The sequence below is a fragment of the Calidris pugnax genome, unplaced genomic scaffold, assembly GCF_001431845.1.
Source record: "Calidris pugnax isolate Ruff unplaced genomic scaffold, ASM143184v1 scaffold498, whole genome shotgun sequence".
Lineage (NCBI taxonomy): Eukaryota > Metazoa > Chordata > Aves > Charadriiformes > Scolopacidae > Calidris > Calidris pugnax.
The window spans coordinates 32,586-49,070 of NW_015091244.1; the positions used below are offsets into that span (position 1 = coordinate 32,586).

At 43.1% G+C, this 16,485-nt stretch overlaps 1 protein-coding gene across 1 annotated transcript in view; it reads right to left on the reverse strand.

The window, feature by feature from the left end:
* BRD4 (bromodomain containing 4) overlaps window positions 1-16,485 on the reverse strand; it is a 70,860-nt gene that overhangs the window by 21,619 nt on the left and 32,756 nt on the right. The window contains 4 exon segments of the mRNA XM_014960092.1: window positions 10,323-10,433; window positions 12,205-12,503; window positions 13,971-14,170; window positions 14,555-14,820. Of these exon segments, the coding sequence (XP_014815578.1) occupies window positions 10,323-10,433; window positions 12,205-12,503; window positions 13,971-14,170; window positions 14,555-14,820 (876 nt within the window).

The window sequence follows — 16,485 nt, forward strand, 5'->3', positions numbered from 1 at the left end:
GGGGGGGGGGGGGGGGTTCAGGCATCGATGGGGTTGGACTCTCCCCAAAAGTAGAAGAAAAACAAAGGCAAAGACCCCCCCAGTGTGTCGTTCCCCCCACTGTCCCCCCCCCCAGGGGCGTTCGCAGCGGAGAAGGAACCCAACGGCCAAGAAAAGCCATCGCCCAACTGGGACACTCCAGTTATTCCAGGAATTCGGATTTGTTCTGGAGGGGGGGGGAGGGGGGGGAAGAAGGAGCGAGAAACTTGGCAGGAAGAGGGATATTAAATAAAAATAAATAATATCTCAAATATATCGGCGGCAAAACCATCAATTTTCCACCCCCCTCCCCATCATTTTTCCTCCTAAATCCGGGTTCGGCGGCTTTTCCCGCGGGATCATCCCCCGCCTCCTCCCCTCCTGGAGATATTTTTCAAGCGTCGTCATCGAAAACAAACAATTTGGATCCAGGGGGAAGGGAGGAAGGCGATTTCCCAGGGTTTTCTCCCCAAACGGCGCCAAGAAAGCAGAGAAATAAATATCCAGGATCTGGAAACCCGTATGCAGCCCCAAAAATCCCTCGGAAGAGGGGATTTTTGGCCTTTATTTGATGTGGAATCGGGCAAAACGAAACAGATAAAACCCTCACGGAGACGATTCCGGGGAGAGGGAAAAGCCCAAATAGGATTTTCCCCGAAATCCCTCCAGAAATTGAATTAATTTCTGAGGTTGGCTCCTTTATCCATTTTTTAATTTAATTCTAAGGCAGCATCGGTGACAGGTATGGGCTGTTTCGCTGATTTTTAAGGCTGAACTAGAGAAAAAAGTAGGATTTTGGGGAAAAATCTCGGCGCCGGGGGCTCAGTTTCCATTAATCCGCCTAAAAATGTTTGGTATTAAAATCTAAGTTTTTTGGGTTCAAGGTGGAAAAGGCTTTTGGAGCCTGTGATTGATGATTCCTGACGTTACGGCCTGGATCCAGCGGGATCTGATTGGGTGTCCATGGGTCCCGTTGGGTGCCCATGGATCCTGTTGGGTGCCCGTGGATCTGGATGGGCATCCAAGGATCCAGTTGGGTGTTCATGGGTCCAGTTGGGTGCCCACAGAGCCCATTGGGTGCCTGGGGATCCAGCCAGGTGTCCATTGGTCCAGTTGGGTGCCCTTGGGTCCAGTTGGGTGTTCATGGCTCCGTTTGGATATCCATGGGTCCAGATGGGTACCCATGGATCCTGTTGGGTGTCCAAGGATCCAGTTGGGTGTCCCAAGGATCCAGTTGAGTGCCCATGCTCTGGATGGGTGTCCAAGGATCCAGCTGGGTGCTTATGGATCCAGTTTGGTGCCCGTGGGTCTGGTTGGGTGTCCTTGGATCCAGTCTGGTCCACGGATCCTGTTGGGTGCCCACAGATCCTGCTGGGTGTCCATGGATCCGGTTGGGTGTCTGGCTCCAGATGGGCATCCACGGCTGATGAAAAAGGGAACCCATGGATCCTGATTGCACCCACAGCTCTAGACAGGCGTCCATGGCTCAAGATGGGTGGCCACAGCTCCAGAAGGGTGTCCATGGCTCTGGAACGGCATCCACAGCTCCGGTTGGGCATCCATGGCTCCAGATGGCCATCCATGGATCCAGATGGGCATCCGTGGACCCCAATTGGCATCTACTGCTCCAGACAGGCATCCATGGATCCAGAAAGTTGCCAGGAGAAGAACCACTTTCCAGAAAGACCAAGACCTGGTGTCCTTTTCCATCATCGCACTGATGCCGGGGAAAAAGCTGGGACAAGGAACGGGGAGAAGTTTCTCTGGCAAATGCTCCCTACGGATAAGACGCGTCTGGGCGCAGCCATCGGGGAGCAGAGGTGGCCGCGTGGAGCCCCCCCCAATTTAATGGGGATAAAAATGTTGACGGGATGGTAAAGAAACCCCAAAATCAGGAGAAATCCACTGAGAACAGGTGTTGGGTGGGAAGAGAGGAGAAAAGGCAGGGACTAAGCCGGGATCGGGAGGGATGAAGCAGGGGTCACCAAAAAAAAGCCATGTGTTACGGCTGAAGACATCCTTGCCCCCATTTTGGGTGGGAAAAGGAGCTCCTACGGCTCGACCGGGAGCGCTGGCTGCTCCAAAACCCCACTTCTCAGCGTTGCTCCTTCGGGGAAGATGGCTGAGATCTCCTCCACCCATCCTCAGACCCACTGTTTGAATCACCCCATCAACTGCCACCAAGTGAACAGATGCTTTGGGAGACCCTTCACCAAGAAGATGAAGCCAATGGAGACCATGAGAGGCAAAACCAAGATGGCCCCAGAGGGATCACCCAGTGGCACTGGTGACTTCAGAGATGCCAACCCCAACAAAGGATGAACCTTCTTCACCGCCGAAGATCCTTGTTGGATCACCGTTGGCATTGAGTGGTCCAACATCTCCACCAGCATCTCTCCAAAGACCAAGAGCGCTGAGGAGAAGCCCTGTCCCATCTCTGACCCTGATGGTGCTTCACATTGGCCAGAGACGTCTTCACCAATAAGACAAAGCCAATGGAGACATGAGTGAAAAAGCCAAGATGGACCCAGGGGGCATTGGTGACTTTGGAGATGTCAACCCCAATGAAGGATAAATCTTCACCGTTTAAGATCAACGTTGGGTCACAGTTGACTCAATACTGAGTGGTTCAAAATCTCCACCAGCATCTCCCCAGGGAGCAAGAGCACCGAGAAGCCCTGTCCCATCTCCAACCCTGATGACATTTCAGGGGTGACTTCACCAAGAAGACGAAGCCAATGGAGACCATGAGGGACAAAGCCATAATGGTCCCAAAGGGATCACCCAGTGGCATCGGTGACTTCAGAGATGCCAACCACAACGAAGAATGAACCTTCTTCATCGCTGAAGACCATCATTGGGCCACCGTTGGTGTTGAGAGGTTCAACATCTCCACCAGCGTTTCCCCAGGGAGCAAGAGCACCAAGAAGAAGCCCTGTCCTATCTCTGACCCCGACTGGTGCTTCACATTGGCCAGAGATGTCTTCACCAAGAAGATGAAGCCAACGGAGACATGAGTGGCAAAGCCACAATGGACCCAGGAGGCACTGGTGACTTCGGAGATGCCAACCCCAACCAAGGATGAACCTTCTTCACCGCCGAAGACCATCATTGGGTCACCGTTGGCGTTGAGTGGTCCAACATCTCCACCAGCATCTCCCTGAAGACCAAGAGCACCCAGAAGAAGCCCTGTCCCATCTCTGACCCTGTTCCACATCGGCCGTTTAAATCTCATCCGTGGGGCTAAAAATCACCCTCGTTAAAGAAAAAGGTCATTTCCAGCCGTTTTTAGGGGAAATGGGTGCAGCCTGAAGACCAAGAGCACCCAGAAGAAGCCCTGTCCCATCTCTGACCCTGTTCCACATCGGCCGTTTAAATCTCATCCGTGGGGCTAAAAATCACCCTCGTTAAAGAAAAAGGTCATTTCCAGCCGTTTTTAGGGGAAATGGGTGCAGGAGCCTCCGACTCCTGTCCTCGGCCACAGGAATAGATTTTTTTTTCCCCTAAATCCTCATTTTTTCCACTCCCACCCAAATGTACCCGTGACGGCAAAACTGCGACGTAACGGTTCCATATTGTCCGAATTTCCACCTTATCGATTCAAATCCCACGATTGTACAAAAAAAGGGCATTTTTCCGGAGCAAGCCACTTTATTGATTTTATTATTTAAAAAGAAAAATAGCAAAGATTTACAATTTTTTGCTGGTGTTGGGTGGTTTTTTGGGGTGGGGGGGGGGGGGGGGGGGGGGGGAGGGGAAGAGAGAAGAAGCCAGAGGTTACATGGCTGCGAAATCCCGAGAGTGTGGAGAGAGGATCAAAAGAAACAGATTTCTACCAAATATTTGGACTGGATCGAGGTGAAGGGGGAAAAAAATATTAAATCTAAATCAAAGCGATTATGGAAAAAAAAAAATCCATTCTTGGTGAAATTCACCCCGATTTTCTGAAACAGGCGCATTCTGGCCCCAAAAATCGAGCTCAAATGACAAGTGTGCTAAAAACATGCAGTTATACATTCTGATAAAATCCTGATCCCACAGTAATTCCCCCAGTAAATCCTGCTCCGAGATTCCCAGGAAAATAACACATTTATTGGGGAAAAATATAATAAATGCTACAAGTGACTTGAAATTAAAAAATAAAGCCCAAACAGTAACTTTTGGTTGTAATACTGAGAATAAACATCATTATTTTGCTATCGAAAGGAAGCTCGATGAGGTTTTAGGACCAAAGGGGCCTTCCAGATTTGGGGCCGGATGTGGTTTTTTTAGTAAAAAATGTTAATTTTAACTAATTCTTCTCTTGGAGGTGGGAGCGGTAGATTCTCCCCCCTCCCCAGACCCCACGAATCCCCCCCAAAATCGGGACTATCAGCAACTGTGGCGCTGCCGGGTGGGCTGTTATTCTCCAAATCCGATTAAATACACCAAAATTTGCCTATTTTGACCCAAATTTTGAGGGGGTGTTACATGCTGCACCCCAAGAAGGGAGTGCTCAACCCGGGAACCCGGAATTCAACTTTTAAATTAACCCTGAATTAAACCTTGAAATTAAAACAAAGGAGCCACAAATTTAACCTGGGGAATTTGGGATTAAATCTGGGGAATTTGCGTATTAAACCCAGAAACTTGTGAATTAAATCTAGGTTTTTGTGAATTAAACCTGGATATTCATGAACTAAACCCGGGAAAATTTTAATTAAACCCAAGTATTTGTGGATTAAAACCCTCTATTTTTGAATTAAACCCAGGAATTTGTGGATTTAAATGGAAATTTTGTGAACTAAACGGGGATTTTGTGAACTAAACCTGGGAATTTGTAAATTAATCCTGAGTATTTGTGGATTAAATCAGGTATTTGTGAATTAAACCCGGGAATTTCTGAATTAAACCCGAGTATTTGTAGATTAAACCAGGAATTTGTGAATTAAAATGGGCTATTTGTGAATTAAATCTGGGTATTTGTGAATTAAACCCAGTTATTTGTGATTTAAACCTGGGAATTTGTGAATTAAACCCAAGTATTTGTGGATTAAAACCCTCTATTTTTGAATTAAACCCAGGAATTTGTGAACTAAACGGGGAATTTGTAAGTTAATCCTGGGTATTTGTGGATTAAACCCAGTTATTTGTGATTTAAACCTGGGAATTTGTGAATTAAACCCAAGTATTTGTGGATTAAAACCCTCTATTTTTGAATTAAACCCAGGAATTTGTGAACTAAACGGGGAATTTGTAAGTTAATCCTGGGTATTTGTGGATTAAACTAGGTATTTGTGAATTAAACCTGGGAATTTCTGAATTAAACCCGAGTATTTGTAGATTAAACCAGGAATTTGTGAATTAAAATGGGCTATTTGTGAATTAAATCTGGGTATTTGTGAATTAAACCCAGTTATTTGTGATTTAAACCTGGGAATTTCTGAATTAAACCCGAGTATTTGTAGATTAAACCGGGAATTTGTGAATTAAAATTGTGAATTTGTGGATTAAAGCCAGGTATTTATGAATGAAATTGGGCTATTTGTGAATTAAATCTGGGTATTTGTGGATTAAACCCAGTTATTTGTGATTTAAACCTGGGAATTTGCGAATTAATCCCAAATATTTGTGGATTTAAACTGCACGTTTTATGAATTAAACCCAGGAACCTGCAATTTCCACTTAAATTCGAATTAAACACGTGTTTTTGGGATTTAAACCCCAGTTCCCGCTAATTAAAACCCAATTAATTGTGATTTAAACCTCCCAACTAAACTCCTGGGAGTCATCACCTCGTTATTACCCACCCCCTCGTTAACGCCCCTCCTCCTAACCTCAGAGCTGGTACCTTGTTAGCAGAAGTGCTTAACTATTTGCCCCAAACCCGGGTTTTTCAACTAAAAAACCAACATTTAATCCCTCATTAAAGGTAACGGTGCCGCCTCGGCTCAGAAATACAACATAAAACCCTGAAAAATGGCATTTTTCCTCCAGGAAAATGCAGAAAATTCACCAAATTAACCCCCCTGTGACCCAACGGAGGCTCCGCTTTCATTTTCAAGTCTTAATTGCTCCTAATAATTAGTGCAATTAGTGATTTCTCCCTGCCACCCCATTGGTATTTTGGGTCCTGGGAAGCGTTTTCCAAAGTATTTGGGGGAGAAAACCCCAGATTTGAAGCTGCCCCTCCCCCCAAAAAACGCCGACGCTTGATGCCCCTCCCCCGACGCTCCCAGGGAGGGGTCATTTGCACCCAGTAATTGCTAATTAAAACCAGTTCAACCAGAGTAACCCTCTCGGAGCCCAAGGCGAAGGCTCAGCCCCGCCCCTGATGCCACAAAAATCAGAATTATTTTTATTATTATTCATTTTCCCTCCCTTCGAAGCCTCTGAATTTCTGAGTTTGAGCCCATTTTTGGCCAAATATCCCTAATTTAATCCATTAACGTATTTAAATTTCCAGCCCCGTGGAGGGACAGAGCCATCGCACGGAGTCGAAGAGGGAAAACCACAAATAATTCCCATTTTAAAAGCTCTGGGTTGAAAAAAAAAAGAGCAAACCCACCCTTTAAAAGAACCTAAAAATGGAACTGTAATTAATTGCAATTAATTTCCGCTCACAATTATGCCCAATCTGGGTTTTGTTTTAGTGTTAAATCCAAAGAAAAGCAAAAATCCAGGGAAAAAAAATCCACGTTCGGCACCAATTTCAACGTCAAAAACATTTATCCCATCGGGGGAGGGGGCAAATAAACCCCTCGTTAGGAGAAAATCATATCATTAAGAGGCCAGATCTCCTTAAAAATCGACAAGGGAATTTTAAAGTTTATCAGGGAATCTGAAATCTCCTTTTTTTTCCACTCAAACCGGCGCAACCGGTGCCAGAAAAAAAAGACAAATATGTACAAATCCTCTCCCCCCTCAAAAAAGACAAATATCAAAGTATTTGACAGTAAAACTCATCGCCCCCTCCCACTCAGGGGCATCAGATCTGGGGTGGGAATAACAGGGCTTAAAATATCTCCAAAAGTCTTGAAAAGGCCTTAAATTGTCTTAAAATACCTTCAAAAGTCTTTTACAAGGTCTTAAACCATCTTAAATTGCCTTTGGAAGTCTTCAAAGGGTCTTAAAACATCTTTGAAAAGGTCTTAAATCAACTTAAAGCCCCTTACAAGGTCCTAAAATGACTTAAATGAACTTAAAATACCTCATAAAGGTCTTTTAAAAGGCCTTAAAATGACATAAAGAGACTTAAAAGCACCTTAAAAGGCCTTTTAAAAGGTCTTAGAATTATTTAAATGGACTTAAACACCTCAAAAGTTTTTTTAAAAGGTCTTAAAATGATTTAACACGCCGTAAGAGGTCGTTAAAATGTCTTAAAAAGTCTTTGAAAAAGTCTTAAAACATCTTGAATAGACTTAAAGCCCCTTAAAATGTCTTTTTAAAGGCCTTAAAGCATCTTAAAGTGTCTTCCATCGACTTAAGAGCCTCTTAAAAGGTCTTAAAATGACTTAAATCGACTTCAATCACCTTAACAGGGCTTGTAAAGGGTCTTAAAAACATCTTAAAAGGTCTTAAAGTGTCTTAAAACGCAATTTAAAAGACCTTAAAATGACTTAAAACGCCCCCCAAACCAAAAGTCTTTGAGAAGGTCAATTATTTAAATTGACTCAAAGCCCCTTAAAACGGGTTTTACAAAGTCTTGAAACAACTCAAAACCTCTTAAAGGACCTTAAAAGGTCTTTGAAAAAGCTACAAAATGACTTCGATTGTCTTAAAAGGTCTTATAACTTCTTAAAATGTCTTTTCAAAATCCTAAAACGGCTTAAAACGTCTTCAAAAATTTTTAAAAGGCCTTCAAATGATTTAAAGCGCCTCAAAAGGTCATTTCCAAGGTCATAAAAGCTCTTAAAGTGACTTTAAAGCACCTCATAAGGCCTTTCGAAAAGGTCTTAAAAGGTCAAAGCACCTCAAGAAGTCTTTTAAAAAGTCATAAAATGATTTAAATCGACTTAAAGCTCCTTAAAAGGTCTTGAAACACCTTCCAAAGCCTTTGAGGAGGGTCTTCCATTGAGGATTTTACAGAAAAAAAGGGGGAAAAAAAGCTTTGGGAGAGTAAAAAACCTCAGGAATTGGCAATTCATTAATATCAAGTGATTAATTAACTTAATTAACCTCAACCCCCCTCCTCCAGGGGGATAATTCGGGAGAAATCTGGAGGTGGAGCCGCCTTGGGAGCAACCCAAGGTCAACGTTGGCCAATGAGTCCCAGAGGGACCCAACGGCGTCGGCAAACACCAGAAAAACCAACAGATTTGGGGAAAAACAGCCAAAAAAAAGAGATTAAAAACCTCTAAAAATTCCACCGCAAGAACAACCTGAGTCCACCCACCACCGTTTGGGGTGAAAAACCCCCAAAAAGAGCATTTTCTGCTCTTTCCGAAGAGCAGGTTTTAGGGCAGAAAGAGTATTTTTTTTAAATTTTTAAAGGCTATAATTAACGTCGCTCGTTGTAACCGTTTCCCCAAAATTCCCGCTTTCCACCATTTTCAGCCCAAAATCAGACCCCTGGGGAGGATCCCGTGCCCCCAGTGAATAAAAATATAGGAGAAATTGGAAAAAAAACTACCCAAATTTGTGGGATTTTTAGCCATTTAACGGGGAGATTTTCCCTGGAAAAGGCGACGCCAGGAATGCTGGAATCTGTCGCCGTTGGCCAAAGTCAGGGCTCCACCAAAGGAGGAGGATTTGGGTGGATGGGATGGTGAATTTGGTAGAAATCAAGAGAAAATTGGGTAAACCCAAAATTTAGGCACATAAATACGGCAAATTTTTGCTTTTTTTTCCATCACGTTAAAAAATATAACGCCAAAGAACTGGATTTTTTTGGTCGCACGGAATCACCCCGAAAGGCTCCATCAGAACCTTTCAACCTCTCCCCAGAGAAAGAAATATCAAAATAGAGCAATTCTTTAAATTTATTAATTAAAATAGATAAATACGGTCGACAAGACAAGACCCTGGACGTAACCCAGAGAAATAAATCCCTAAAAAAACAAGGATTGATGGGAATTTTTTCCTCCACCGTTCAAAAGCGACTCCGATACATAGTTTTTGGGGTTAATTTTATTTTTGGGGGGGGGGGGGGGGGAGATTTTTGCCCTTTTTGTAGCACTGTTTGCCTGACCAAGCCCAAAAACCAAATCTGAAATTCACTTATTATTACTAAAATTTATTTTTAAACCAATTTAAATTCAAAATGTCAATTTTAAATGGCTTAAAATGAAAAATGTTAATTTAAAAATAGTTTAGAATTAAAACGTTTATTTTAAAATAATCTAGAATTCGAAATGTTAATTTTGAAATTATGTAAAATTTGAAATTATTTTAAAATAGTCAAAATTTCTAAATGTTAATTTTAAAATAGTCTAGAATTAGAAATGTTAATTTTAAATAGTTTTAAATTTAAAATGTTTTTTAAAAGTTTTAAATTCAAAATGTTAGTTTTGAAATAGTATATAGTGCAAAATGGCAATTTAAAAATTTGTCAGAATTCAAGATGTTAATTTTAAAATACTCTAAAATTCAAAATGTTAATTTTAAAACTTGAAAAGTTAATTGTAAGAGTTCAAAATTCAAAATAGTTCTTTAAAAAAAGTTGAAAATTTGAAATGCTAATTTTGAAGTCCTTTAAAATTCAAAATGTTAATTTTAACTCATTTAAAATCTGGAATTTAATTTTAAATAGACATTCTTCTATCAAAAAATGAGATTCTTCTACATAAACCCCTGTTCCCTCTGACTTTTTCCATCCTCTGTGGCGCAAGCAGTGGTGGGGGGAATACTTTATGTGTCCTTTTGGAGCAAAAAATACACCTTTTTTATCTAAAAACACCAATTTTGGCGATTCGCAGACAACGGGTTTTTGCCTCCCACGCTCAGAGCCAAGTTCAGCCCAAAAAATCCCCGGAAAATTCAATATATTTGGCTTCAAACCGGCCAAGTTTTCCCCGTTGAGCCCCCAAATTTAATCTTTTTGGTTAAATGACAGAGAAATAATAATAATAATAAAAAGAATTAAAAGATTGAAGCAGGAATTAAATCATAAACACAAAAAACCTGCAGAAAATTCAATGTATTTGCCTTCAAACCGGCTGAGTGGAGCCCCATAAATTGATTTTTTTAGGTTAAATTATAGAGAAAAAAATAAAATGAAATTAAAATGGAAAAAAAAAAAAAAAAAAAAAAAAGAATTAAAAGACGAAGCCAGGACTGAAAACGTATTTATTTCTCCAGAAAAGTGGGAGTGAAGCTGCTCTAACCTGTGTCGGACTCTTCGCTGTCGGAGGAGCTGGACTCGCTGCTGCTCTCGGACTCCGAGGAGGAAAATCCCTTCATTTTGGAAGAGCCGGCGACGACGTCCACCTTCTCCGCTGCAACGGGAGGGAGGACGGGACGGGACATCGTTAACCGCTCCTTCATTAATTACCCTCCCTCCCCCCACCAACCACCAGGGCAGAAAATTCTAAAATTTGGAAAAAAAAAAAATCTAAAATTGTCTTTTTTTAAAAATAATAGATTAAATGAGAAGAATCAGAATAAAACAAGGATAAAGAAAAAAAAAAAGGGTTAAATTTTTTGCTTAAAAATTTAAAATTGCCCTTTTTAAAACACCTTAAATGAGAAAAATCAGAATAAAGCAAGAATAAGTGAGAAGAAAAGAATTTTTTTACTTAAAACTGTAAAATTGCCCTTTAAAAATATCCTAAATGAGATTAATCAGAATAAAACGAGAATGAAGAAAGAAAGGGTTAAATTTTTCGCTTAAAATATTTAAAATTGCCCTATTTAAAACAGCATCAATGAGAAAAATCAGAATAAAACGAGAATGAAGAAAGAAAGGGTTAAATTTTTCGCTTAAAATATTTAAAATTGCCCTATTTAAAACAGCATCAATGAGAAAAATCAGAATAAAACGAGAATGAAGAAAGAAAGGGTTAAATTTTTCGCTTAAAATATTTAAAATTGCCCTATTTAAAACAGCATCAATGAGAAAAATCAGAATAAAGCAAGAATAAGTGAGAAGAACAGAATTTTTTTACTTAAAACTGTAAAATTTCCCTTTAAAAATATCCTAAATGGTTAGGATAATCAGAATAAAACGAGAATGAAGAAAGAAAGGGTTAAATTTTTCGCTTAAAATATTTAAAATTGCCCTATTTAAAACAGCATCAATGAGAAAAATCAGAATAAAACGAGAATGAGAGTACAGAAAAGAAAATCTGATATTTTAAACTTAAAACTATAAAATTGCCCTTTTAAAAAGAGCTTAAATAACAATAATCAGACTGAGAATAAATGAGAATAAAGAAAATCTAAATTTTTTTGTTTAGAAATATAAAATTACCTTTTTTTAATAGCTTACATTAAAATGAGAATGAAGAAAAAAGAATTAAAAATTTTTGCTGAAAAGTATTAAATTAACTTTTTTTTTTGAGAATTTAAATGAGAGTAATCAGAATAAAATGAGAATAAAAGCGGGTGCAGCCGCAGCTCAGGAGCTGCTCGAGCTACCGGGGACGCTTTGCTAAAGCACTAAACTAAAAGGAAAAAACATTCAATTAAAAAAAAAAAACGAATCTCAATTTTTACATTTCAAATAAGTTCATTAAAGAAAGATACACTTTAAAGATTAAATAAAAGGATGTTTTAAATTAAATTTTTTACAATTTAAATAGAATACAAAAATTAAGACTGGAAAAAGGGAACAATTAAATGCAAGTAAAGTTAAAAATTGTGAATTAATAAAACAAAAATTTCAAAATTAAAATTTCTAAGTAAATTTGAAAGTAAATCAGGTTCAAGAAAATAAATGCAGACCTTTAAAAATTAAATACGATTCAATACAATCAGAGTTTTTAAATTAAGGAAAAATATTTAAAAGAAAAAGATTTAGAATTTAAAATTAAATTATTAAATTAAAATTAAAATATTCAAAATTAAAATTTAGAAATGAAAAATTTTAAATTTTCAAAATTAGTTTAAAAATATGACTCTTTTTCACGGGAGAAGGGGATCGATCGCCTCAATCCCTTCCCTCATCCTTTCTCCTTCCTCTTCTCCAGCCAGAGCCTGGGAACCCCCTGGCTGAAATAAGGACAAAAACCGGGATTTTTGAGGCAAAAAAAAGAAGAAAAAGGTTACCTTGAGGTTTCCTCTTCTTGCGCAAACAGGACGTGACGTATCTCTCCAGCTCCCGCAGGGTGGAGGGTTTCAAGGTCTCGAAGTCGATCTCGATCTCGTCGGGGTTGGAGTTTTTGAGGGAGGGCTCTCGCGATTGGATGATGTGGACGACGCGCCCCAGTTTCTCCCCGGGCAGTTTGTTGATGTCCAGGCTGAGCTGTCGTTTCTCCTCGTAGGACATGGGTTTGCATTTCTCCTCCTCCTCCGACTCGTAGGCGGGAGGGGGTTTGCTGTTCTTCACCGCCACCGCCTCCTTCTTACTAATTAACAACAATGAAAACAACAACGGCGACAAAAGGTTATTAATGAATCGGGATGAAAAGCAGCTGGTTGGGTCCAATGTCTTCAAGGTTGTCATCGAAATTTTAATTTCCTGGAGAACCTGAGCGTGAAGCTCCACCACGAGGCTGGGACATGGAAAGATGGGGTCAACCTGCCCTGAGACAAGAAGGTTGACTTCAACGTGCCATTAGAGACCCAAGGTTGACCCTCAACCCATTGTAGGACACCCAAGGTTGACCTCAACCTGCTGTAGACACCCAAGGTTGACCTCAACCTGCTGTAGACACTCAAGGTGGAGCTCAACCCACTCTTACAGCAAGAAGGTTGAGCTGAACCTGCTGTAGGACATCCAAGGTTGACCTCATCCCACTGTAGGACACCCAAGGCTGACCTCAACCTCCCGTAGGACACTCAAAGTAGAGTTGAACCCACTCTTACGACAAGAAGGCTGAGCTGAACCTGCTGTAGGACATCCAAGGTTGACCTCAACCAAGTGCAGACACCCAAGGTTGACCTCAACCTGCTGTAGGACACCCAAGGTTGACCTCAACGTGCTGCAGACACCCAAGGTTGACCTCAACCCGCTGCAGGACACTCAAGGTGGAGCTCAACTTGCTCTTACAGCAAGAAGAATGGGCTGAAGCTGCTGTAGACAGCCAAGGTTGAGGTTGAGCTTCAACCCGCTGTAGGACACCCAAGGTTGACCTCAACCCTTTTTTAAGAAAAAAAGGTTGAGCTCAACTGGCTCCCAAGACAAGAAGGTTGAGGTTAACCTACTGTAGAAAACCCAAGGTTGACCGTAACCAGCTGTAGGACACCCAAAGTTGAGCTGAACCACATCTAGGACACCCAAGGTTGACCTCAACCAACTGTAGACACTCAAGGTGGAGCTCAACCCATTCTTATGGCAAGAAGGTTGAGCTTCAACCCGCTGTAGGACACCCAAGGCTGAGCTCCACCTGCTGTAGACACCCAAGGTTGAGGTCAAGCTGCTTGCAGACACCCAAGGTTGACCTCAACCAGCTCTTAAGACAAGAAGGTTGAGCTTGTGATTTCCTTCTCTCTTAATTTCACCTCGTTACAGCGAAATCTGCCAATTAACTCCTTTTGGCCTCAGGTTCAATCCCGAGGTTCCGCCTCCCCTTCCCAAGGGCAGTAAATTCGGGGCTCCCGGCATCTTTCCTCCGAAAATTAGAACCTACAGCTTCCAAAAAAACGGGAAAAGGAGGAAAAATGAGAGAATTTGACATTCAAGAGTCAACAACGCGACTCTTCGGGATTTTTTTTCCCTTTTTCCCCATAATAAGGGATCCCGAAGGACCCCGGAGCCTGGGGAGAGGAGGGGCTGGCAGGGGGTCAGCCCTGGGTGTCGCTCATCAATAATTAAGTTAATTAGCGAAGAGAAACAACAAATGGAAGTAACATGGAAGGGGGACAGGGCTGACCTGGAGGCGCTGCTGTTGCTGTTGCTCTTCTTGGCCTTCTTGGGTGGTGGCTCCTTGGCTTTGCTCTTCTTGGCCTCTTCCAGCTCCTCCTTCTTTTTGTGCTTCTCCTTCTTCTTCTCCTTCTTGTCCTTCTCTTTCTTCTTTGGTTTGTTCTGCTGGGGCTGGGACAGGGCCGCCAACTGCTCGTGCACCGCCTTCAGCTGGGAGACACCGACATCACGGTCATTTAACCCAGAACCTCCTCCTTTTCCATAATAATTAACATTTTTCCGCTACTTCCCAACCCTTTCTAATCTTCTCCTATGAATTACGTTGGTTCTTCCAGCTCCTTATCTCACCCAAATTTCTGGACATTCAATTATTGACCACTGGGAGAGGATGGAGACAACCTCTTGAGGGTTCTTTCTCCACCAGCCTGGAGAAACCACCCAATTCCTTTGTGGTTCCCTTGAGAACCATCCATTTTGGGGCTGATGGTCACGATTGGTCAACCAGAACATCTACTGCTTTGAGCAAAGACCCCAGGGCCACACTGAGGTCAAGAAGAAGGCCAGGTTGGACAACCCCCAAGGCCGTGGAGGTACCTGTTCCTGGAGCTCCGCTAATCGCTGAGCTCGCTCTTCCTCAGAGTCATCCGAGGAGCTGTCGCTGTCGGAGGAGCTGTCACTGCTGCTGTCACTCGATGAAGGTGGAGCCACCTTGGTGGGAGGTGGCACCACCACGGGAGAAGAAGCCGGAATCACAGGTTCTTCAGGTTCATCCGGCATCTTGGCAAAGCGCATCTCGAACACGTCCTGGAAACACAAAACCGAGTTATCTGTCCCTAGGGTGAAGCTTTGTTTTGTGAAACCTGCCACGCATGTGTATCGCCAGCAGATACACCCTATGCCGTGTGTAGCACCCAGGCACCCTGCTTCAAACACCGGGCCTTTGGTAGTGAAGAGAGTTAACCCCATTTGACAGCAACTGGGTTGCTGGACTCTTAGTCCTCCTCTTTACTTCCATGGAAGGTGAGTGCCTAGTCAAAATCAGACACCTCGTTTTGCTCAGTAGTCCGTAATAACACACAAGCATTTGAGAATGCTTGTGGCTGGAGAGCTGCCTGGCAGAAAAGGCCCTGGGGGTGTTGGTGGACACCAGCAGTGTGCCCAGGTGGCCAAGAAGGCCACCAGCATCCTGGCCTGTGTCAGGAACAGCGTGGGGAGTAGGGCCCGAGAGGTGATTGTCCCCCTGTACTGGGCACTGGTGAGGCCTCACCTTGAGTACTGTGTCCAGTTTTGGGCCCCCTACCATAAAAAAGACATTGAGGTGCTGGAACGGGTCCAGAGAAGGGCAACAGAGATAGTGAGGGGTCTGGAGAGTAAGTCTTATGAGGAGAGGCTGAGGGAGCTGGGGGTGTTCAGCCTGGAGAAGAGGAGGCTGAGGGGAGACCTTATTGCTCTCTACAACTCCCTGAAAGGAGGGTGTAGAGAGGTGGGGGTTGGTCTCTTCTCCCAAGTCACAGGCGACAGGACGAGAGGAAATGGCCTCAAGTTGCGCCAGGGGAGGTTCAGGCTGGAGATTAGGAAAAAATTTTTTCACTGAAAGGGTTCTCAGGCATTGGAATGGGCTGCCCAGGGAGGTGGTTGAGGCACCATCCCTGGAGGTGTTCAAAAGACGGGTTGATGTAGTGCTGGGAGGTCTGGTTTAGTGATGATGCTTTTTGTTTGTTGTGTGGGTATCTATTTTTGTCAGTTGGGTTGACGGTTGGACAAGATGATCTTTAAGGTCCCTTCCAACCTAGAAGATTCTGTGATTCTGAGAAGTGGTGGGTTTATCCCACAGGTATCAAGCACCTCTTTCGGCACAAGCTCAGTCCTTCTCTGGAAGTAAGTCCCCTTTCTTCTGCAGCGCAGCTCCAGCTCACTTTCTGGGAGTGAAGTGAGGTTTCTGGTACAGGGATAACTATTCTCCTGTACTTCTGCTTCAAGGCTTTGGGGCAGTCCCTGTCAAACCAAACAAAACACTCAGCAGCCACCTGAAAAATTGCACTCATAGAATCATAGAATTTCCCAGGCCGGAAGGGACCTCCAAAGGTCATCTAGTCCCACCCCCCCGCAGTCAGCAGGGACACCCCCAACTAGACCAGGTTGCCCAGGGCCTCGTCGAGCCTCTCCTTGAATATCTCCAGGGAAGGGGCCTCAACCACCTCCCTGGGCAACCTGTTCCAGTGCTCCACCACCCTCACAGTGAAGAACCCTCTCCTCATCTCCAGTCTAAATCTGTTCCCCTCCAGCTTGAAGCCATTGCCCCTCGTCCTGTCACTGCAGGCCTTTCTAAACAGGTTCTCCCCAGCCTTCCTGTAGGCTCCCCTCAGGTACTGGAAGGCTGCTATTAGGTCTCCCTGGAGCCTCCTCTTCTCCAGGCTGAACAACCCCAGTTCCTTCAGCCTGTCCTTGTAGCAGAGGTGCTCCATCCCCTTGATCATCCTTGTGGCCCTCCTCTGGACCCTCTCCATCAGGTCCATGTCCTTCTT